The following is a 25,173-nucleotide window of genomic DNA, read 5'->3' as shown; positions in this document are numbered from 1 at the left end:
GCTGGGGCCTCTGTGGGGGAAGATAATGCTGGGGGCCTCTGTGGGGGGCAGATGCTGCTGGGGGGCCTCTGTGGGGGGCAGATAATGTTAGGGGCCTCTGTGGGGGGCAGATAATGCTGGGGGCCCCTGTGGGGGGGGCAGATACTGCTAGGGGCTGCTGTGGGTGGTGCTGTTGCTGTTGGGGGCCACTGTGGGTGGCGCTGCTGGGGGCCGCTGTGGGGGGTGCAGTCGCCGCTGGGGGCTCATCATTACTGAGATAAGTGAGGGGGAGGTTGGGAGAGGCGAGGGCCTGTGCTATGGGTGTTTTGGGTTTATTAAATACAGTTATATAATACAATTATACATATTTGGTATTTAAACTATAAATATCGCGAATTTATGGATTTCTTCTCGAAGTGACACACCACCCGAGTTATGCTAGTTTTTTTGGCGAATTTTGACACACAGAGCTCAAAAGGTTGTCCATCACTGTCACAGAGGAACTAGATGGTGGTACACAGTGTCTACAGTCCACAATAAGGACCCATATGGACTCCATGTGGCACCCAGTGCAGGATCCATAAACCTGTGTGATTTCTTGTGAAAGGAATGACCTAATGTGTATCATATAGAAGCAGTGTATCATAGCAGACAGAACTTCTAGTTACCACTTAAGTACTTTTATAGACATATTTGTGACCACCCTGAAAGATAGTTGAGAATTCAATATACACTGAATAGATGCTGCAAAAAGAGAAGTAAATGTAATTCCACAAAGGTATGTAACACTAATTAACCAATGTAGGGAATTGCCAAGTGAGAACATGTAAAACATAAGTAAGAAGGGGCCATAGTTCTAGTGTTCAACAGTTCATCACAGAAAGTCCCACCAGAACATCAACTGCCATCATTATGTCAAAAATATGTCCAGTTATATCTAGGGATGAGCGAGTATACTCGCTAAGGCACTACTCGTTCAAGTAATGTGCTTTAGACGAGTATCTCCCTGCTCGTCCCTGAAGATTCGGGGGCCGCCGTGGAGCGGGGAGCTGCGGGGGAGAGCGGGGAGGAACGGAGGGGAGATCTCTCTCTCTCCCGCCCGCTCTCCCCTGCTCCCGCCGCAACTCACCTGTCAGCTGCGGCAGCTCCCGAATCTTCAGGGACGAGCAGGAAGATACTCGGATAAAGCACATTACTCGAGCGAGTAGTGCTTTAGCGAGTATACTCGCTCTTCCCTAGTTATATCCGATGATCTGATACATAAACATCGGATTATAACCCGGTCATTATCAAATGATAATTTTACCATCCTCTTGAATTCACGGCTTCCTATGTGCATCTGAAGGTGCAGTTCATTAACCAGCTTTACATGTCCTGTTACATGTATGTATACTTTTCTCCTCATACTCATCCTGTTGAGAGTGAAGAGCTCTTGACTTTGTTAAAGTGTTTTATGTTGCAGTGTGGTTGCTCCTTGTTTGGACCAATCAGTCTATTAATGACAACTACATGCAACCTTTGAAATTCGTATTTTTGTGACAGGAGTATGAATGCCGAATGTGTTTGTAAGTCTCAAATCTCCCAGTAATTAGAGGGATTATTACTTGTTTTTTGTTTCATGTCAAATTCCATAGCAACATAGCAAATTTTTTAAAATTGATGCTCCCTCCAAGAATTTACATTTACACATCTGTCTTAGCACTGAGAGAACTGTCCTCTGTTTTGCCTTCCTCCCGGCTTTTCACATTGTCTGTTGCATCCCGCTTACATGGCAAACGCAGAAGAATTTGACGAAATTTCTTGACCGCAAAGAAATAGACAAGTGGGTCGAGGGCAGCATTTAGGGTACTGAGACAAGAGGTAAAGCGGTTTGCTAATGCTAACCCTTGTCTTAAGTTACAGGGAGATAGCATAGTGGTCTTTTCACCTCCTGGCATCAGGACATGGTAAAGTGCTCGACTTAGATGATATGGAACAAAGCAGATCAGGAATATTGTAAGAACAAGGAGTACCATCTTTACAGCACGCTCCTTGGGTTTCCTATCACCTCCTTTCCGGAGTCGCCTCAATATAAGACCATAGCAAGTGACTGTTGCCAAAAAGGGGATGGCAAATGCTGCACTGAGTGATGACAATGCCCGCAAAGATGGTGTTTCACGATATAGCAGTCGGCAAACGGTTTCATCCATTGCTGGTCCTCGACCTAATAGTAACGGCGCAGTGGCAAATGCAACAATAGCCCACAAAAAGCCACAAGTCAGATGAGCATGTAATGGTTTTCGGAACTTGACTGAGTTGAGAGGATGTACAATAGCCAGATATCTATCAATGCTTATGCCTGCCAAGAAGTAAAGACTGGCATACATATTGAGGTAGAAGACGAAGCCAGACAGCCTGCATGCCAACGAGCCAAAAGGCCAGCTATTTCCTGACAGGTGGTAAAAGAGGCGAGTAGGCAAGCTGAGCAGCAGGAAAAGATCTGATAAGGCGAGGTGAAGGAGAAAGATGTCAGAGGGTGACTTAGGCTGGCGGTCTCGCGCAAAGAGTGACAGGGCGATGATATTTCCCAAACCTCCAACAAATAGGCCAAGCAAGTAGCATACAGACAGCAGCGCATTTTCCAGCCATGTTTCATGAATACACGGATCCACCCACACCAGGCTGGATGAGTTAGCAAACATTTTGTCCTCAGAATTAGTCATCGTCACCCAGACTCTTGAGTGCCACACTGGAAGACAGAGGCATATTCATTAGTTATTCCATACATAGAGTTGACATTTCAAGTGCAATTAATTACTTACTAGTCTATTCCAGATCTAATTAATGGAGTGAACAGAAAACATGGTTATTATACTGTATGCTTACTTATTCACAGGCAATAATACTTGATGCATAAAAGTTGCTTATAGTAAACTAAAGTATCATTGTACTGTGTTATCCAGTCGATAGAAAAGTAGGAGTCTTCAGTTGTTACCTTTTCATGGTAAACTGAAAAGATAGTGACAAGCAGCAAGCTTTCAAGACTACTTACGAATCTTATGTGTAGGGCCAGTCTTAGGAACTCCATGTGATTTACATATACCCTTAATTACTGACAGTAAGGCCGCTTCACACGGGCTACAAAATCATGTGATTTTCCGGTGATGCGACAGCGCTACAAAACGCATGTTTGTGAAACCCATACTTTTCAATGGATTCCTTCCCATTAGCGATGTTTTTACTGATGCGATGTTGCAAGAAAAAAATAATTATGACATGCTCTATCTTTCTGTGATGTGCAAGTTTTTATCTCCCATGTTTCCCTATGGAGTCTCCTTGTTTATCACATCGCAAAGCACGAACTTGTGATTTTTGTGCTATTTAATCCATTTTTGACATTAGAAACTCCTATTAACTTTCTTGTGTGATTTTTCACAAGAAAAAACATCGCTGTCACTCAAAAATCATGGGAACAAAGCTGCAATATTGCCACGATTTTCTCGCGGCGATATCGTGACCGCCTGTGGGAAATTAGCCTTACGGAGATGTTCCAGTATGAGAGATCTGATCTGTCATACATTTTATAACATTGTCCTGAAAAGAGTATTTTAAAGTGAAAAAAAAAACAACTAACAAATATATAACAGCAAATAAGCCTTAGGCCAGGCTCACACGACCGTATGTGTAAAAACCTGCGTGAGTCACGCAGGGTTTTACCGCTGTGATTTTGTACTGCACTGTCATGCGCAGTCTTCGTTTAGTTTTTTTTTTTTAATGTCCCGCTCTGCCGCTTCACAATAGCGCATATCAACGCTACCCATGTGCAATTACAATGCATATGAACAGTGTTGATAACATGGCCATAGAGAACAATAGTCTCTCTCTTACAGCAAAATAGAACATGCTGCATTCTTTTTAGTACTCACACAATACACAATGGGAGCAAAACAGCGTTAGTCAATTTATTTGCCTGCGAATTACCACGTATCACAAACGCGTACATCTTGCACGTAATACGCAATTCAAATACTTTCGTGAGCCCAGCCTTAGGCAGCTCTCAGACCAGCGTATTATCACACATCCATAATACAGATCTGTAATACAGATGTGTTACAACTGACATCACAACTGTATTTCTTCAGAATTTGGCTCCATAGCTGCAGTCATTGGTTTTATTTTCTGCTGAATAAATACAGATCAGCATTTAAATAGAAACAGAAAATAATAGCAGTGAATGCAATTACAGAGGCAAAAAGTTGACAAAAATAGGTCATGATTAGAGATGAGCGAACGTACTCGGTAAGGCCGATTTCGCAAAGATTCGGGGGTCGCCGGGGGGCGGGGCGTGGCGTGGTGGAGTGGGGGGTAGCAGCGCGGAACAGGGGGGAGCCCTCTCTCTCTCCCTCTCCCCCCCACTCCCCTCTGCAACCCCCCGCTCACCCACGGCGCCCCCCGAATCTTTTCACCCGAGTAGTGAAGTACTCGAAAATCGCGGTGCTCGATTGCGAAATCGGCCTTACCGAGTACGTTCGCTCATCTCTAGTCATGATGCATGGACGTGAAAAATACAGCCATGTGAATAGATACAAAAAATTAACATTAACTCCGTATTATGGTACGCAAAACACAGACAAAATATGAGGTAAAAGTACGCTTGCCGGAAAGCAGCCTTAGTTTTCCAGTTTTATGTAAATTAAAGGAGTTTTGTCACTAAAAAAAATCAATACTTACCTATTCCTCCCCCATCAGTCTACTTACCACATCTTCTCCTGGCTCCTCCAGTCCCCCGGGTAACATCACCTCCAGACAGCTGGATTCTCTTCTTGACAAAGCATTGAAAAAGCATACATTGCCGGCATTCTCTTTTCTGCAGGGCAATGTACACTATGTCACTAGTGCTGTTGCACTCGCTGCCTTGCTGGGAATGCCGAGCTATTGTCGAGACTGCACATGCACGCCGTCTCGCTGCAATACTATATGAACACTCGCAGCGAGACAGCGCGCATGTGCAGTCTCTGCAGTAGCTCGGCATTCTCTGCTAGGCAGTGAACGCTACGTCACTAGTGAAGTAATGTACACTGACCTGTCGGAAGGAGACTGCTGAGAATGGACGGAAGGAAGGAAGAAAAGGATCCACACGGCTGGAGGTGAGGTGACCCGGGGTGACTGCAGGAGCCAGGAGAAGATCGACGTAGAGAAGGTGCGGTAAGAAGACTGACTGGGGAAGTGTTGGTAAGTATTGATTTTTTTTTTTTTAATGACAGAACCTCTTTAAACTTAATTACTGTATAAATGAAAAGTTCTGCAACTTTCTAATATACTTTGTGTTTCAATTTCTCATCATTTTGAAAATATTGGACATATTGTTGCTAGTCCTGCTCTCAGCTGAGAAGAGGATACAACTGTATCCAGTCTAGGCAATGCTCTGTGAGCTAAATACTTTATCAGCAGCATGAACCTCTATGGTAGTTTGTTAAAGTGTACAGGCTGTTTAGCTCACAGAGATACTGTGAGCAGGACTACCAGTCTACGGAATGTAAATGGATATAACATGTGCTGCCAACCTCTTTATATTACAGGATGATTCAGCTGAAAAAAAGTCGAGACTTAGGGCTCCCACCCACTAGCGTTTTTTTACTGCGAAATTCGCAGCGTTTTTTTTTTTCTGCAGGGGTCTTTGGGCTATGGGAGTTGTAAAGCTAAAATCGCGATTGCGCAAAATCGCGATTTCGCGGTAAATCGCGATTTTGCGCGATCGCGATTTTAACAATACAAGTCCCATAGACCCCCTGTAGAAAAAAAAAACGTGCGAATTTCGCAGTGAAAAAAAACGCTAGTGGGTGGGAGCCCTTCGGGCTCATTCACAGGAGTATATTTGCCGCCATTTATTACATGCCCAATTTTTGCGTGCGTAATGCGCAGTGAACAGATCCCATTGGTTTCAATGGATTTGTTCATGAGAGTATTTTTTCATGTAATGTGCAATCTCATGAAAAAATATGCAGCATGTCCTGTTTTGGTGAGTAATATGCACCGCAATAGGACATTGACATAAATGGGCCGGTCAAATGTGCAGGAAACCTGTGTATTCACTTCATATTTGCGCAGCATATCAATAAGCCCGTCTGCGTTCTTTTTTGCGCACTCAAATATGCATTGTATTTACGCACACAAAACCATGGAGGGAGCGTAGGCGATTTTCAGTCGTGTAAATACACAGCGTGCTTTTGTGACCAAAATGTCCTTATGCTCGTGTGATCCAGCAATTAGGGAAGAATTTATCAAGAACTTTACGTAACATTTACTTGTAAAGAAAAGTTACAAATTTCAGTTCACTTCTTTTCTGTGCAACAATTTACAACTATATTCAATTTATGCCGTTGTTGCCATTTTCAAAAACGCATCCAAGATTTAATGGAAGGAATATGGCCTCCATGGTTCAATAGTTATTATAATTTAAGCCATAAATTGGCATAATTCACAGCACAAATCTATGCCAGCTCATAACTGATTTAGGCTGCTTTCACAACTGCAGCAGAGGTTCTGTTTTTCTCCTCCACTTAGGGAGCAGAAAAGTGAAATCCCCTGGCCGAATGGGTCTATCTTATAACAGAAGTGAACAGCGCCACATAGAGCCCATTGACTATAATGGGGTCCATGCGGTTTCCAATCAGCTGCCTGGCCTTTTACCGGAAGGAAAAGTTCTGCATACAGCGCTATTTCTTCGGTTATTTTATGCCGGATCTGCGATGAAATCTCCAAATAATAGTACCAGCGCAGATGTGAACCCGGCCCAAGATTTTATTTTCTGACACACAGACAGTCAAAGATGCACCCAATATATTAAGAGGCGTGACTATTAGTAATTTGGCATGTCTCACTCCAGTGCATTTCAGATTAATACTGGTGTTTACAGACAAATCAGAAAACTAAAAACTAACAATATAGACCAGTCCTCCAGCAGGTTATGATTTGAGAAATATGTCATAGAGAGAACACCTGTAGCCATTTCTGAGGCATTGCTAATAATTGTATCACCTATGTAATGCTGAATACAAGACCTGTTTCGGGTACTTGAGGAATGCAGTTGAGAAATGCTATAATGGATAGTAAGTAATAAATGTCTATAGCTCAGATGCTAATATGAACACATTAAGAGCATTAAAACATGTAAAACGATAATTGCAATGACAATAACCTGCACCAGCTTCACCAAAATCAATAATGTATCTTTTTTTTTAATTATGGAGATTGGCCGAAAAACAAACAAACTTGTTTTTACGGTGTTCGTAAATTTATCAATACTTAGCAAACCCTGCCTGATGTTTTTCTGCAATGTATAAGCCAGAAGTTTGGAATATTTTGCCTTCAAAGAATTACCAAGATTAGAAGCAACCGTTCTGAAAAATCAACAGAGGGCATTTCATTCACTTACAGCTAACACAGATCTGGAAAGTGGAGGCACAAAGAATATCAGGCAGTTGCAAAACTTTTCATTACACTTCATTATTTAGTTCATATACACAGAACTGCAGATGGGTATATTAGCAAATCACATAACGTTTTTACAATGTTAATTAATGGACCTGACAATGACAGTGCCATTCTAATAGCTGATATACTTACAGTCTCATCAGTCTCCTGCTCTTTCTGCTCGTCCTAATGATTTACTCTTCTCTGTCCCATAGTTTAAGTAGCATTGCATGTCTGTCTTGGGGTAGTCAAAAAGGCTCTTTCACCGGAGGGGAGGGTGTCCCCCACATTCCTGTTCCCTTCTTCACCCCCCGAACAGATAGGCACAGCAGCATTTTTCATAGTAGGACAAAGAAGGGAGTGTGTCTGTAGAGCGGATGAGTGCACTGTTGCCATAGGAACTTGGGGGGGGTACATGTTTGAGGGGGTTATGACTTTTTGTCAGAAGAGACTATCATCCCTTGTGTGCTATTAAGCATAATAAAGTGCTCATCAGAGAGCCCCCTTATGTGCTGGGCTCACACATACTCATCTTGTTCTGCGGTCCAGCACAGCTGCAGACACATTTTGAGAGTGTATTCTGGGCCGTGCAGTAGAAAATAAGAGACTATATTTTTAGAAGTGGGATTATTAGGAGACGTCTCTTGTAGAAGTCACCTACAGTCAATAAATGCTCCACCAATAGGCGCTTTTACCCATTTACACTAACCAGATGGTAGACAACAGAGTTGCAGCAAAGCCAATTATCTGAAATGCCAATTACCCAGAATAAAAAGATTATGAAGCAACAAAGTATAACAGTGTATAGTTAGCTGTTCAAGAGCATTTTACAATATCATTTGTGTAATAGCTAGGCTTTTCTAGTAACAATACAATACCCTTATCAAGTCAGAGTGTTTTTTTGGCATGCACCACCCAGGGCACATACCCCATCAGTTCCCCACTAGCTGTAGTCTACCAAAATAATGCATCATAGATTTAAAATCTATGGAAACCTTTTTGCGTGAAAAATCAATACAAACATTTCTCACTATGGGTGGATTCACATCTGCATCAGAACCTCCGGCTGGAGGTTCCATCGCAAATCCGGCTGCAAATACTGGAAGAAAAAGCGCTTTTTCTTGTGTCCAAGAGCCAGCCAGCTGAACGGAAATTGGGCAGACCCCCATTATAGTCAATGGGGTCCTCCGGGCGCTGTTCGGTTCCATCCAAAGATGGAATTCTTCAGCCATGGAGATTCCTCTTTCCTGCTCTCCGAATGGAGTATGAAAATGGAATCCCCAGTGCAGATGTGAAAGCACCCTTAGACCCTGCAGAACAAAATTATGCACTTATTTATTTATTTATTTTTTGCATTCGGCTTTGTCTCTCATGCATTTAGAAAACCTCATACTTGGTTTGCAAGCTCTTTTACATTCAAGTTTCCGGCTCAGGGGTGTTCCCACCACTGATCAGCAGGTCTCTCTCATGAGTGTGCATAAGCTCAGCTTCCTCTCCCCTTTCCTCTTTCAGAAGCTGTGTAGCATAGCCATGCCAACTCATTACTACACAGCTTTTTCTTCATCTATATCATCCTCTCTCTGAGTAGCTGCTGGCCCCATTCCCCCTCACTTACTGGTGAATTACAGCTCTCTGTCATAGTAGCTTTCTCTGCACTGCTGTCTGTTCTACTAATCTCCTCCAGCATCCCCTGGCACTGTGATACAGCCCTCTGTATAGCTTAATGCAAAGGCAGTAGATTCACAACAAATGAGCAGGTTAAAGGAGGAGCTGAGAAACAGCAAATTCTGTCAAAGTAAACTGAAAGGTTAAGATTTTAGTCCTCCAGTGTACAGTGCCTTGAAAAACAATACAAGCACAGAAAGCAAACAATCAGAAATGTTTAATGAAAACCAATTACAAAAAGTTTTTATTTCCAAAAACACATTGATTTACGAAAAAAGAGTGAAAAGTTGTACATAGCCATTTAAGTCATGGCACCATCATCTTCTTTCAAGCTTTTAAGTTAGAATTGTTTCTCTGGAATCTGAGTGACAAAAAAATATGGCTGCCATTACAACTTCCATACAGTATGTGTTTTGCCATTCAGCTTCTATGATACAGGTACAGGGGTTGAACCTTTGCATAACTATGTAAATGTAATCATACAGTATATTATGCTAAGCGCAATTTGGGTCATCCAAGAGATAGTGTAATAGTGCAAATCTTTCTGATTTTTTTTATTTTTTATTCTAAACATGCCACTCAAGACTAAATCCTGGGACAAATATTAGTAGCCTGGAGATTAAATGCAAACAAGTACAGACTAAACTCTAAACTGTTTGGCTCTGACTTGCTGGTTTACCATATACCTGAAGTTAGCTGCATATGGCATTGTGCTTATGACTGACGGAGATATAAAAGTTTATACAGTAAAGCTCCCCACACTCTACAACCTTTCCAAACTCTTAGCAGATCCTGATTTAATGTCACCCAGACACAATGTCAAACAGAACTTTGGGACATGTTTAGAATAAAATGTCGAAACGTAAAAGAAAAGTTCTACTTAGAAGAGAAATTCTGATGTACATAAACAGTCACCTCGTTGAGACATTTAAGAACCGTGGCTTGTTCGTATTACTACCTACCAACTGAGGCCAGGCTCACACGAGCCGCATTCCGGCTGCGAACCCGGCCAATGACCCTGCATACCTCCCTTAACTGTACTGCAGATGACCCCGGAGGCTCGCGGGTGGTCATGTGCAGTACAGTTTTTTGTAATTCTCGTTCCGTAACTTAGCAATGATGCGGATATCCATAGCCCATACGCAATGTTATTTTCATTTAGGCTGCAAGTCGAACGCCTTTCAGGATAAAATAGAGCATGCTGCAATTTTTCTGCATTTCGTATCCGCAAGCGTGAAGGAAAATTCGAAAATTCATGGCTTTCAATGCCTCCGTTTTACCGCTGAAAGTCGTCACAGATGCCGATTGTGGGATCCATTTGTGTGAGCCCGGCCTGAGTGTCAGATAATGCTGAGCATCAAGCAAACATTGTTACACTTAAGGCAACATGACGGGGTTCACATCATGTTTATAAGTACATCCCTGGGTTCTGTTCTGGGAGTTACACCTGAATCCCTGAAAATTAGATTTAAAAGCAATGGAACTATAGGCTGTCCTTAGTCAAATGACTAGATTTCCATTTCTGGCATTTGTGCCAGACAGAAGAGTATGGTTGACCATGTAAAACTTCTGACATTGCAAGGCAGGAGCTGTGGGGAGGTGTCCTTTGGCCATGCATTTATTATTAGTAGTGTGAAAAATAACTTTCATTTCAGCATGTGTCGCTCCTACAACTAACACAAAGGCAGTCCCTTGCCATGAAGTGCTTTTGGCTCTCAGCTCCTCAGTACTCCCCTCTGTTCTGATTGGATTCTACACATACACACACACATACATACATACATACCATGTTTCCCTGAAAATAAGTCACTGTCTTCTATTGATTTTTGCCCCAAAAGAGGCACAGTGTCTATGTAGGGTTTATACTCACCTGGTCTGTGGTGTCTGGGCCCCTGGCGCTGCTGATCTCCACCGGCGATGCGGCAGACTGCAGTGTCCTCAGTGTTCACACAGCACTCTTCTTCTGGTGACAGGGCTTTGAATACCTCGCCTCCAGCAAGAGAGTGCTGTGATTGGCTCACGAGCACTGTGGCTCAGCCAATCAGAGCCGGCGCTCGATGAGCCAATCACAGCCATTCAGTTATGTCATTCACTGAATGGCTGTGAATGATCGAGCGCCGGCTCTGATTGGCTGGCACTCGATCTGATCACAGCACTGGCTTGCTGGAGGTGGGGTATTCAAAATTCTGTGTCAGTGCAGAGGACACAGCAGCCTGCTGCAGTCTCAGGGACCAGCATGAGAGACCCAGCCGCCGGCTAGGTGAGTATTGATGTTTTTATTTCCTTTTTCAATCTGCTAGCGTTTATTTTCAGGGAAAAACGGTACATAAAGGCGGTACATAAAGGCAAAAGCCCTCATTGACTCACTTGCTGCATTTTGAGATCCATAACACTTTTTTTTCTATCTGATAGTTTGTTCTGAGTTACGAGGTTTTTTTGCCACATTTTGAGGTACATCCCTGATCTTCAGATAGCATTGTCAACATTGCAGCAGCCCAGTTTGACATTACAGGCACAGCTCCCATTTATGGTAGCTGTGCCTAAAGTATCAAAACAGGCCGCTACAATATGGACAGCACTATCTTCTTCCAGTGCTTTCCATGCCGACAGCAGGCCCGGTGACCAACTGAACAACAGAGATCCGAGTGGCAAACCCCTGCCGATCAACTATTGATCACCTATATTAAGGATAGGTCATCAATAGTGAAAGTAACGGACAACCCCTTCAACCCATCTGCACCCGGTGATCACATTATGGGATGCAATAATTAAAAATTCATAAAAAACCTTAAAATGGTGTCAATGAAAACGTCAACTCAACACACAAAAAACATAACCCCTCATACAGCTCTATTATTGAAAAAAAAATGTTATGGATCTGGAATTGCTGAAACAGATAAATTAATAATTAAAAAAAAAAAATGTTTTTATCGTGCAAACATAGTAAAACATAAAAAACTATAAATTTGAGAAAGAATGCTTTAAAAACAAAACAATAAACAAGCAAAACAAAATTAATAAAATGTATACAATGTATTACACTGTATGTATGACAAAATGGGGTCATTTAAGCCTCAGCACATTCTGAGCCGAACAGCCCAATAGAGGTCCTATTGGTGATTGACATCTGTGTATGACCGTACGTATATAGTACATACATGCATAAAACTATATATCAATCTGCTCAGCTCCTCTTGCCCTGTAACATCATGCCTGCGGTGAAGACAGCATGTTTGAGCATACAGATTTCCTTTAAGGGGTTAACATGAACAGAGGATGACACAAAGTAGTACATGAGATCTGAAGTGCACAATTATAGAATTAAGAATGAATGTAATTGTCCAAATTTGGCAGTCAGTTCTAAGCGGAGTTTTATGACCCATAGCAAATGTATGAACACCACATCAGATTATAAAGGAAAGGACCGGCACAATGAATGTGGAGCATGGTGTTTGTTGCCAAGTGTATGCATCAGGCAGAGGGAGCAAGGTGGGAATACAGTTCCCTCTCTGCAATTATGTGTTTTGCCTGGCTCCGAGGGGACTTTCACACAGGATAGAATTGTCCATAGAACAGATGCATACTTTGTCAATTAGTGCAGATTTTCTTACGTTTTAAACTGTGGATTGTGCTCTGCAGAACATCTTTCAGAATGTATTGCATTTTTTTTCTGTAGACTTTAATTGTAGTATTATATTTCCTGTATGCAACAACAATCCTGCAAGACGTCCCTAATTCCACAGCAAGAAACCTTTTCCGCTGCAGAATTTAAGCTTGCAGTTGTGAAGTAAAGACGCACAGATTTTAACAGGTGCGAACTTCAAGTCCCATAGGGATAACATTATGACTGAAATTGTGCACAGACTAATTCCACCCCATATGAAAGATTCCTAATACGATTCAGTCCCAGCTGTGATGTAGCCTGCACACTTCTCTCCACACTTATTATTGCCATTGTTCACCTATATACTCCAATTAAACAGTCTGTAATCATATTCTACCTTCACCAACCATACTTTGTTATAAGATTGCACTAGTTATATTCTCATAGGACATTACTTGTAGATAAAATAAACATAGCTTTATATATCCAGCCAATGACACAGTATCAATGCTTTAGAATCCTTTATTATGTTTGCTTACACCAGGAGATTGATTTGACTTATAAATTAGTCCACGTTAGTCACTTTGTTGTCATATAAAATTAATGTAAAGTAATCCACCTTACTCACTGCCACCTCATCCCACATAGCAGACATTTTACCAAGTCTGTTTCTTTATCTCACTTAACTGATAAAGGCATTAGTACAGTAAACAAGAACTTGGCATGTCACAGGGCCGATGTGTCTACCAAATTATAGCAAGTCACACTTGGTATCCAGAAAATGGCTGCTTCTTTCTGCTTTAAGTAGATTGAAGTTAGCACAGGAGTGCATATTTCCCTGAAAAGCAAGGAGTAATTTACAAGCCAATTTAAAACAGAATACCATAAAGTAATAACTGTATCTAAATCACATCTTGAGGTATGTGGTAGCAGGTCAGGCACACACAAAAAGGTGCTTTTCATGTCTTTGTTATATATACTGAGAGATGACATTCAGAAGAAGAACTGAAACCCTATAATAGATGCCATTCAAAAAGTCACAGAAAGGTTATTTCAGTAAAGAAAATACTAATTAGAGATGTATAATGCTTCACTGATTACTACAAAGTGAAAAATTACAGCAGTAGACATAGTTGACATAGATCAGGCTTTCAACGCTCTCTGCCTTGCCAGTCATTGACACAATTCGTAGCATTAAAAACTGTGAGCACTACAGGTAGTAACACTGCTTAAAGGGGTATCTAGGCAGTGCCCACCAGGATACACCAGGGTCGGAGCGGAAGCACTGCTCCGAACCCTGTGTAGTGACCAGCACTTGTAATTGCACTCTGGGGTCCCACTGATTTCAATGTGAACTGTACCCGCAATTACAAGCGCCACCCATACACAGGGATTGGAGCAGTGCTTCTCCTCTGACCCCGATGTACCCCGGCGGGCGTTGCCTGGATAACCCCTTTAAACCTACACTATACTAACAAAGGTAATTGAACAAAAGGTAGTATTTATTTACTTATGTTAATTCTTAGTGAGGCTCCTTTCGCCCTAATAACATCAGATACTCTCTGGGTTATACTTTCTACTAACCTCTGATACAGTTTTGCTGCTATTTTCCTCCATTCATCCAGCAAAAGTCTGGCTACTTCTCTCAAAGAAAATGGACGTTGTTTATATTTCCTGACTCAATGTTCCAATTTATTCCAAAAAAGTTTAGTAGGGTTAAGGTCGGGACTCTGTGGGCCAATTGTAGAACATCCATATCCTCAAACTAAAGTAAAACAGAGTAGGATGTGTGGCAAGGTGCATTGTCTTGTATTGCTGACCCTTTCCAGAGTATTGCCAAATTGTTGGCAACACATTGTTGCTTAGAATATCAAGGTCCACCTCCATGTGTTCTTGTCACTACAACTAACAGATTGAGACTATGCGACATAAAACATCCCCAGACCATAACGGAACCTATGATGTACGTAACTGTTGGCACAACACACTTGGGCAAAAGGCGTTTCTCAAGGCATCTTCCACACCCAGGTACATCCATCTGATTTGAAGATGGAGTAATGTATTTCATCTCTCTTGAACATTCTTCCATTGCTTAACTGACCAATGACAGCGCTCTTTGTGCCATTGTAGACAGGCCGATTCTTCTTCTTTCAGAGAACTTGTCAGACATTTGCAGGATGAATGGAGGGAAATAGCAGCTGGAAGTGGTTCAGACGTTAGTAGAAAGTATGCCACAGAGAGTATAGTGGGGCCTCCTGTAGCACTAAGTATTAACACATGTAAAGAATGGCTATTTTTGATACTTGCTCGTGTGTCCAATTACCTTCGATAGGATAGTGTATTTTACATTAAGTCAGAAAACCAATAATAATTTTCTGCCATTGCTTTGCATGAGTGTGACAGAAAAGAGTTGGTCCTGAAGATTCCAAGCAATGGACAGGTATATTTATAATAAGGTCTATGATGTAAAATAATCACAGTAAATAATACACAAGGCACAAACATTCTGCATGTTAAACAAAGATTAAATAAACAGGTGATGACATCAGGCAGTGATTGGAGGCATTGCTGGATTTTGCAGCCGTAATTGTTATGGCAGCATCAGGCACAGAATGGCAAGAAAAGAAGATGGCATATACAAATGTCCTTTAACAGATGGACTATGCATTGGTTGGTTTTTGTTGCATTGACAAAAAGTAACTGATGTACGATGTCAGGAGGTCATCCATCTTATAGCCCTGTAGTAGAAAAATAAATATTAGTTTACAATACTTTTCCTCAATACATTAATTATTTATCTGATTATAAAGGAAATGACTTTGTTAAACTTTGGGAGATTGAAAGACGCAGATTACCGCATCTACCACACAACAAGGAGCACCGTTTCAGGTTTTAAATTTAGCAAAGTTACGTTTGTGATTTTGATGCCATGCAGTAAGACAACCCATTTACTGATGGGTTAATAATATGGGATCTGCTATGTCATTGTGTGTAAAAGGTGACTACAATCAGGAGGTAACATAGGAGCTTTAATACATACAGATATTAAGAAGTGTTGCTTACTAGAGATGAGCGAACACCAAAATGTTCGGGTGTTCGTTATTCGGAACGAACTTCCCGCGATGCTCGAGGGTTCGTTTCGAACAACGAACCCCATTGAAGTCAATGGGCGACCAGAGCATTTTTGTATTTCGCCGATGCTCGCTAAAGTTTTCATGTGTGAAAATCTGGGCAATTCAAGAAAGTGATGGGAATGACACAGAAACGGATAGGGCAGGCGAGGGGCTACATGTTGGGCTGCATCTCAAGTTCACAGGTCCCACTATTAAGCCACAATACCGGCAAGAGTGGGCCCCCCCCCTCCCAACAACTTTTACTTCTGAAAAGCCCTCATTAGCATGGCATACCTTTGCTAAGCACCACACTAGCTACAACAAAGCACAATCACTGCCTGGATGACACTCCGCTGCCACTTCTCCTGGGTTACATGCTGACCAACCGCCCCCCCACCCCCCCACAGCGCACACCAAAGTGTCCCTGCGCAGCCTTCAGCTGCCCTCATGCCACGCCACACTCATGTCTATTTAGAAGTGCGTCTGCCATGAGGAGGAACCGCAGGCACACACTGCAGAGGGTTGGCACGGCTAGGCAGCGACCCTCTTTAAAAGGGGCGGGGCGATAGCCCACAATGCTGTACAGAAGCAATGAGAAATAGAATCCTGTGCCACCGCCATCAGGAGCTGCACACGTAGGCATAGCAATGGGGAACCTATGTGCCACACACTATTCATTCTGTCAAGGTGTCTGCATGCCCCAGTTAGACCGGGCTTTTTAATTCATAGACACAGGCAGGTACAACTCCCTATTGTGAAGTCCCTGTGGACCGACAGCATGGGTGGGTGCCAGGAAGCCACCGGCGGTACATAGAAATATCCCATTGCATTGCCCAACACAGCTGAGGTAGTAATGTCGTGCGTAATACAGGTGGGCTTCGGCCCACACTGCATGCCCCAGTCTGACCGGGGTTCTTTACAAGTGGACACATGTAGGTTACACTCCCTGTGGACCCACTGCCTGGGTGGGTGCCAGAAAGCCACCGGCGGTACATAGAAATATCCCATTGCATTGCCCAACACAGCTGAGGTAGTAATGTCGTGCGTAATGCAGGTGGGCTTCGGCCCACACTGCATGCCCCAGTCAGACTGGGGTTCTTTAGAAGTGTACAGATGTATTAAAAACTCCGTGTGCACCTACAGCATGGGTGGCTCCCTGGAACCCACCGGCGGTACACAAAAATATCCCATTGCATTGCCCAACACAGCTGAGGTAGTAATGTCGTGCGTAATGCAGGTGGGCTTCGGCCCACACTGCATGCCCCAGTCAGACTGGGGTTCTTTAGAAGTGGACACATGTAGGTTAAACTCCCTGTGGACCCACTGCCTGGGTGGGTGCCAGGAAGCCACCGGCGGTACATAGAAATATCCCATTGCATTGCCCAACACAGCTGAGGTAGTAATGTCGTGCGTAATGCAGGTGGGCTTCGGCCCACACTGCATGCCCCAGTCAGACTGGGGTTCTTTAGAAGTGGACACATGTAGGTTAAACTCCCTGTGGACCCACTGCCTGGGTGGGTGCCAGGAAGCCACCGGCGGTACATAGAAATATCCCATTGCATTGCCCAACACAGCTGAGGTAGTAATGTCGTGCGTAATGCAGGTGGGCTTCGGCCCACACTGCATGCCCCAGTCAGACTGGGGTTCTTTAGAAGTGTACAGATGTATTAAAAACTCTGTGTGCACCTACAGCATGGGTGGCTCCCTGGAACCCACCGGCGGTACACAAAAATATCCCATTGCATTGCCCAACACAGCTGAGGTAACGTCAGCTGGAATGCAGGTGGGCTAAAAATTAATTTGATTACACTGTAGGCGAGGGCCCACAAAAATTGCTGTATCAACAGTACTAATGTACATCCCAAAAATTGGCCATGGCCAGCCAAGAGGGCAGGTGAAACCCATTAATCGCTTTGGTTAATGTGGCTTAAGTGGTAACTAGGCCTGGAGGCAGCCCAGTGTAACGAAAAATTGGTTCAAGTTAAAGTTCCAACGCTTTTAAGCGCATTGAAACTTATAAAAATTGTTCAGAAAAATTATTTGAGTGAGCCTTGTGGCCCTAAGAAAAATTGCCCGTTCAGCGTGATTACGTGAGGTTTCAGGAGGAGGAGCAGGAGGAGGAGGAGGAATATTAGACACAGATTGATGAAGCAGAAATGTCCCCGTTTTGGATGGTGAGAGAGAACGTAGCTTCCATCCGCGGGTGCAGCCTACGTATTGCTTACGTATTGCTGCTCTCCGCTGGTGGAGAACAGAAGTCTGGGGAAATCCAGCCTTTGTTCATCTTGATGAGTGTTAGCCTGTCGGCACTGTCGGTTGACAAGCGGCTACGCTTATCTGTGATGATTCCCCCAGCCGCACTAAACACCCTCTCCGACAAGACGCTAGCCGCAGGACAAGCAAGCACCTCCAGGGCATACAGCGCTAGTTCAGGCCACGTGTCCAGCTTCGACACCCAGTAGTTGTAGGGGGCAGAGGCGTCACCAAGGATGGTCGTGTGATCCGCTACGTACTCCCTCACCATCCTTTTACAGTGCTCCCGCCGACTCAGCCGTGACTGGGGAGCGGTGACACAGTCTTGGTGGGGAGCCATAAAGCTGGCCAGGCCCTTAAAGACTGTTGCACTGCCTGGGATGTACATGCTGCTCGATCTACGCACATCCCCTGCTACCTTGCCCTCGGTACTGCGCCTTCTGCCACTAGCGCTGTCGGCTGGGAATTTTACCATCAGCTTGTCCGCAAGGGTCCTGTGGTATAGCAACACTCTCGAACCCCTTTCCTCTTCGGGAATCAGAGTGGGCAGGTTCTCCTTATACCGTGGATCGAGCAGTGTGTACACCCAGTAATCCGTCGTGGCCAGAATGCGTGCAACGCGAGGGTCACGAGAAAGGCATCCTAACATGAAGTCAGCCATGTGTGCCAGGGTACCTGTACGCAACACATGGCTGTCTTCACTAGGAAGATCACTTTCAGGATCCTCCTCCTCCTCCTCCTCCTCCTCCTCCTCCTCCTCAGGCCATACACGCTGAAAGGATGACAGGCAATCAGCCGGTGTACCGTCAGCAGCGGCCCAAGCTGTCTCTTCCCCCTCCTCCTCATCCTCCTCATGCTCCTCCTCCTCCTCCTGTACGCGCTGAGAAATAGACAGGAGGGTGCCCTGACTATCCAGCGGCATACTGTCTTCCCCCGCCCCCGTTTCCGAGCGCAAAGCAGCTGCCTTTATGGTTTGCAGGGAATTTCTCAAGATGCATAGCAGAGGAATGGTGACGCTAATGATTGTAGCATCGCCGCTCACCACCTGGGTAGACTCCTCAAAATTACCAAGGACATGGCAGATGTCTGCCAACCAGGCCCACTCTTCTGAAAGGAATTGAGGAGGCTGACTCCCACTGCGCCGCCCATGTTGGAGTTGGTATTCGACTATAGCTCTACGTTGTTCATAGAGCCTGGCCAACATGTGGAGCGTAGAGTTCCACCGTGTGGGCACGTCGCACAGCAGTCGGTGCATTGGCAGCTTAAAGTGATGTTGCAGGGTGCGCAGGGTGGCAGCGTCCGTGTGGGACTTGCGAAAATGTGCGCAGAGCCGGCGCGCCTTTACGAGCAGGTCTGACAAGCGTGGGTAGCTTTTCAGAAAGCGCTGAACCACCAAATTAAAGACGTGGGCCAGGCATGGCACGTGCGTGAGGCTGCCGAGCTGCAGAGCCGCCACCAGGTTACGGCCGTTGTCACACACGACCATGCCCGGTTGGAGGCTCAGCGGCGCAAGCCAGCGGTCGGTCTGCTGTGTCAGACCCTGCAGCAGTTCGTGGGCCGTGTGCCTCTTATCGCCTAAGCTGAGTAGTTTCAGCACGGCCTGCTGACGCTTGCCCACCGCTGTGCTGCCACACCGCGCGACACCGACTGCTGGCGACATGCTGCTGCTAACACATCTTGATTGCGAGACAGAGGAGGAGGAGGAGGAGGAGGAGGGTGCTTTAGTGGAGGAAGCATACACCTCCGCAGATACCACCACAGAGCTGGGGCCCGCAATTCTGGGGGTGGGTAGGACGTGAGCGGTCCCGGGCTCTGACTCTGTCCCAGCCTCCACTAAATTCACCCAATGTGCCGTCAGGGAGATGTAGTGGCCCTGCCCGCCTGTGCTTGTCCACGTGTCCGTAGTTAAGTGGACCGTGGCAGTAACCGCGTTGGTGAGGGCGCGTACAATGTTGCGGGAGACGTGGTCGTGCAGGGCTGGGACGGCACATCGGGAAAAGTAGTGGCGACTGGGAACTGAGTAGCGCGGGGCCGCCGCCTCCATGATACTTTTGAAGGACTCCGTTTCCACAACCCTATACGGCAGCATCTCAAGGCTGATGAATTTTGCTATGCGGACGGTTAACGTTTGAGCGTGCGGGTGCGTGGCGGCGTACTTGCGCTTGCGCTCCAACAGTTGCGCAAGCGACGGCTGGACGGTGCGCTGAGCTACACTGCTGGATGGGGCAGAAGACAGCGGAGGTGAGGGTGTGGGTGCAGGCCAGGAGACGGTAGTGCCTGTGTCCTGAGAGGGGGGTTGCATCTCAGTGGCAGGTTGGGGCACAGGGGGAGAGGCAGGGGTGCAAACCGGAGGCGCTGAACGGCCTTCGTCCCACCTTGCGGGGTGCTTGGCCATCATATGTCTGCGCATGGTGGTGGTGGTGAGGCTGTTGGTGTTGGCTCCCCGGCTGAGCTTTGCGCGACAAAGGTTGCACACCACTGTTCGTCGGTCGTCAGGCGTCTCTGTGAAAAACTGCCAGACCTTAGAGCACCTCGGCCTCTGCAGGGTGGCATGGCGCGAGGGGGCCCTTTGGGAAACACTTGGTGGATTATTCGGTCTGGCCCTGCCTCTACCCCTGGCCACCGCACTGCCTCTTGCAACCTGCCCTGCTGATGCCCTTGACTCCCCCTCTGAAGACCTGTCCTCCTGAGTAAGCGTTGCACACCAGGTGGGGTCAGTCACCTCATCGTCCTGCTGCTCTTCCTCCGAATCCTCTGTGCGCTGCTCCCTCGGACTTACTGCCCTTACTACTACCTCACTGCAAGACAACTGTGTCTGATCGTCATCGTCCTCCTCACCCACAGAAAGTTGTTGAGACAGTTGGCGGAAGTCCCCAGCCTCTTCCCCCGGACCCCGGGAACTTTCGAATGGTTGGGCATCAGTGACGATAAACTCCTCTGGTGGGAGAGGAACCGCTGCTGCCCAATCTAAGCAGGGGCCCGAGAACAGTTCCTGGGAGTGTTCCCGCTCCTGAGCAGGTGTTATTGTAGTGGAGTGAGGAGGCTGGGAGGAAGGAGGAGCAGCAGACAGAGGATTCGGATTGGCAGCAGTGGACGGCGCAGAACTGCGGGTAGACGATAGGTTGCTCGAAGCACTTTCTGCCATCCAGGACAGGACCTGCTCACACTGCTCATTTTCTAATAACCGTCTCCCGCGTGGACCCATTAATTGGGCGATGAATGTAGGGACGCCAGAAACGTGCCTCTCTCCTAATCGCGCAGCAGTCGGCTGCGACACACCTGGATCAGGAGCTTGGCCTGTGCCCACACCCTGACTTGGCCCTCCGCGTCCTCGGCCGCGTCCACGTCCTCTAGGCCTACCCCTACCCCTCAGCATGCTGTATTACCAGTGATTTGATTTCACAGGCAGGAAATAAATTGGCGCAAGACTGCAGGCCAAATATAATTTTTTCCCTTTTTTGAAAACGAAAGGCCCCACTGCCTCTAGTGAATGAATAATCTAAGTTTAATAACTGTGCTGTTTTCCTGCTAATGTGTCACAGAACGTGAGGGTAGCAGAGTTATTAACTGTGGCAGAGCAGGTATTTTTTTTCCCAATTAAGGAAAGCAAATGGCGAAGCCAGGAGTAAAACGTAGCTGGGTGCGTATGATTTTTACAGGTTGCAGACGCAGCCGACACGTGTCCACCGCCCTTAGGACGGACAGAGGCCGGACAAATAGAATTATTTTCCGTTTTTTGGCACCAAAAGGCAGCACTGCGTATATTCTATGAACATGAGAAGTTTAATAACTGTGCTGTGTCCCTGCTAATGTGTCACAGAACGTGAGGGTAGCAGAGTTATTAACTGTGGCAGAGCAGGTATTTTTTTTCCCAATTAAGGAAAGCAAATGGCGAAGCCAGGAGTAAAACGTAGCTGGGTGCGTATGATTTTTACAGGTTGCAGACGCAGCCGACACGTGTCCACCGCCCTTAGGACGGACAGAGGCCGGACAAATAGAATTATTTTCCGTTTTTTGGCACCAAAAGGCAGCACTGCGTATATTCTATGAACATGAGAAGTTTAATAACTGTGCTGTTTTCCTGCTAATGTGTCACAGAACGTGAGGGTAGCAGAGTTATTAACTGTGGCAGAGCAGGTATTTTTTTTCCCAATTAAGGAAAGCAAATGGCGAAGCCAGGAGTAAAACGTAGCTGGGTGCGTATGATTTTTACAGGTTGCAGACGCAGCCGACACGTGTCCACCGCCCTTAGGACGGACAGAGGCCGGACAAATAGAATTATTTTCCGTTTTTTGGCACCAAAAGGCAGCACTGCGTATATTCTATGAACATGAGAAGTTTAATAACTGTGCTGTGTCCCTGCTAATGTGTCACAGAACGTGAGGGTAGCAGAGTTATTAACTGTGGCAGAGCAGGTATTTTTTTTCCCAATTAAGGAAAGCAAATGGCGAAGCCAGGAGTAAAACGTAGCTGGGTGCGTATGATTTTTAAAGGTGTCACACGCAGCCGACACGTGTCCACCGCCCTTAGGACGGACAGAGGCCGGACAAATAGAATTATTTTCCGTTTTTTGGCACCAAAAGGCAGCACTGCGTATATTCTATGAACATGAGAAGTTTAATAACTGTGCTGTGTCCCTGCTAATGTGTCACAGAACGTGAGGGTAGCAGAGTTATTAACTGTGGCAGAGCAGGTATTTTTTTTCCCAATTAAGGAAAGCAAATGGCGAAGCCAGGAGTAAAACGTAGCTGGGTGCGTATGATTTTTAAAGGTGTCACACGCAGCCGACACGTGTCCACCGCCCTTAGGACGGACAGAGGCCGGACAAATAGAATTATTTTCCGTTTTTTGGCACCAAAAGGCAGCACTGCGTATATTCTATGAACATGAGAAGTTTAATAACTGTGCTGTGTCCCTGCTAATGTGTCACAGAACGTGAGGGTAGCAGAGTTATTAACTGTGGCAGAGCAGGTATTTTTTTTCCCAATTAAGGAAAGCAAATGGCGAAGCCAGGAGTAAAACGTAGCTGGGTGCGTATGATTTTTAAAGGTGTCACACGCAGCCGACACGTGTCCACCGCCCTTAGGACGGACAGAGGCCGGACAAATAGAATTATTTTCACTTGTTTTACAAGCAAAAGGCAGCACTGCGTATATTCAATGAATAATAACTGTGTTGTGGCCCTGCCTATACAATTCTTTCCCTGCAGTATCAATGGAGGGTGCAATGCTCTGCAGAAGCGATTTTGAGAAGCAAAAAAAAATGCAGCACAGCTAACAGCAGCCTGGACAGTACTGCACACGGATAAATATGGCCCTAGAAAGGACCGTTGAGGTTCTTGAGGGCTACACTCACTCCTAACACTCTCCCTGCCTATGCAGCACTTCTGTCCCTAATGCCGTGTGCAACGGTCTGCAGAGGCGATTTTGAGAAAAAAAAAATTGCCACTGCTAACAGCAGCCAACACACAGCTATCAGTGGCCCTAATAAGGACCTTTGGGGGGTCTTGAAGCCTACACTAACTACCAATTCTTTCCCTACAGCAGCTCCGGTACAAACAGCACTGTCCCTCATCTAACTCACACGGCATCTGAGGCGAACCGCGGGAGGGGCCGACTTTTATGTTCGGGTGACACCTGATCTTCCCAGCCACTCACAGCAGGGGGGTGGTATAGGGCTTGAACGTCACAGGGGGAAGTTGTAATGCCTTCCCTGTCTTTCAATTGGCCAGAAAAGCGTGCTAACGTCTCAGGGAAGGAAGTGAAAATAACCAGAACACCGCATGGTGTTCGTTACGAATAACGAACATCCCGAACACCCTAATATTCGCACGAATATCAAGCTCGGAAGAACACGTTCGCTGATCTCTATTGCTTACCAATGAAGTCTCGCACAGGATCTTGTTATCTCGCACCAAGTTCCCAGTTGTCATCTGAAAATAAGTATTTCCACTGTTCCATCGAGATATTTTATTTAATGGATTGTTAACAAGCAGCTCCTACATAGAGGGGAGAGCACAAAAGAAATGTCAACTATAAGCTCACCTATAAATAATATTCTACAAAATCTTTGCAAATAGGATTATCTAAATAGAAGGCATTTACATTGCATATTATAGATGACATCAGCAGCTACAAAATGTGTTTTTATAGGAGCACAAATAGGTCTTTAGTCCCTTAGTAATTGCTAATATTTGTATATTTGCATTGGTCACTAAGGGGCTTTATTATACTGCATTCCCCATTTTACAGTACAGCAGAATAAGGCCATCTCAGGTGTCTCATTCTGGGAAGAACAGGTGCTAGGGTGATTCAGGACCTCCCAGCTCCTGCTCTAACAGACAATATTAAAGGAACCTCTGAGGGACGGCGGGGAAAAAGGTACAGCACAACCATGCAGCACATAGATCACAGTACCCCCCTAACATGACAGACATAAATGACGAGGCAGGGCAGGAATGCTTCAGACCCATACATATCAAAGTGGTGTTGTGGAATATAGCGGGTCTCAACATACCAATCAAAAGGAAAAAAATCCTTACGCATTTGAGACGCATACGTCCCAATATAATTTTCCTGCAAGAGACACACTGGAAGCAAGATTCTGGAGCCACACTGGCAAGATTCATGTTATACAGAAAACTATACGTCCAAAAATAGGGGGTTAGCTATCCTCTTTCGTAGGGGTCTGACATACTTAGTGAAAGAGGAACTGGCAGACAGGGAGGGTAGATTCTTGCTCCTAAGATCAAGGATACACAACATAGACTATACTTTACTCAACCTCTATCCCCCTAACCAGACAAACAATAGCTTTTTAACAAAAATAAATGCCCTACTGTTACAAAAGCAATACCCCAACCTGATAGTGGGAGGAAACCTTAACAGCATTACCCACCCTACTCTAGACAGATCCTCCCAGAACACGAGCCTCACACAGGCCTCCAGGGATGTGCACATCTTATGGAGACGCACACCCTCTGTGACCCTTGGCATGTTACAAATACGGACTCTAGGGAATACACATATTACTCAGTGACCCATCAAAGTTTTTCCAGAATAGATTGTTTCCTTCTATCTGAATCATTGTTTGAGAAACTCACAGACA

General features: G+C 45.3%; 2 protein-coding genes across 2 annotated transcripts in view; both read right to left on the bottom strand.

Moving 5' to 3' along the window:
• Window positions 1-1,242: 1,242 nt before the first annotated feature.
• GPR17 (G protein-coupled receptor 17) lies at window positions 1,243-7,641 on the bottom strand. Its single transcript, XM_066589526.1, has 2 exons — window positions 7,585-7,641; window positions 1,243-2,707 (listed from the first exon to the last, which is right to left on the bottom strand). The coding sequence occupies exon 2, from the start codon at window positions 2,679-2,681 to the stop codon at window positions 1,662-1,664; it is 1,020 nt and encodes a 339-aa protein (XP_066445623.1). The 5' UTR covers window positions 2,682-2,707; window positions 7,585-7,641; the 3' UTR covers window positions 1,243-1,661.
• Window positions 7,642-14,315: 6,674 nt separating this feature from the next.
• Window positions 14,316-25,173, bottom strand: part of MYO7B (myosin VIIB) — a 173,404-nt gene continuing 162,546 nt past the window's right edge. Inside the window, exons 48-49 of the mRNA XM_066599774.1 lie at window positions 23,945-24,064; window positions 14,316-15,438 (exon numbers count right to left, since the gene is read on the bottom strand). Coding sequence (XP_066455871.1) covers window positions 15,361-15,438; window positions 23,945-24,064 — 198 coding nt within the window. The 3' untranslated portion in view covers window positions 14,316-15,360. The remainder of the gene's footprint in view (window positions 15,439-23,944; window positions 24,065-25,173) is intronic.

This window comes from Eleutherodactylus coqui, chromosome 1, assembly GCF_035609145.1.
Source record: "Eleutherodactylus coqui strain aEleCoq1 chromosome 1, aEleCoq1.hap1, whole genome shotgun sequence".
NCBI lineage: Eukaryota > Metazoa > Chordata > Amphibia > Anura > Eleutherodactylidae > Eleutherodactylus > Eleutherodactylus coqui.
Note: the sequence above shows the minus strand (reverse complement) of the source record. Positions and strands in the feature narration are given on the sequence as shown.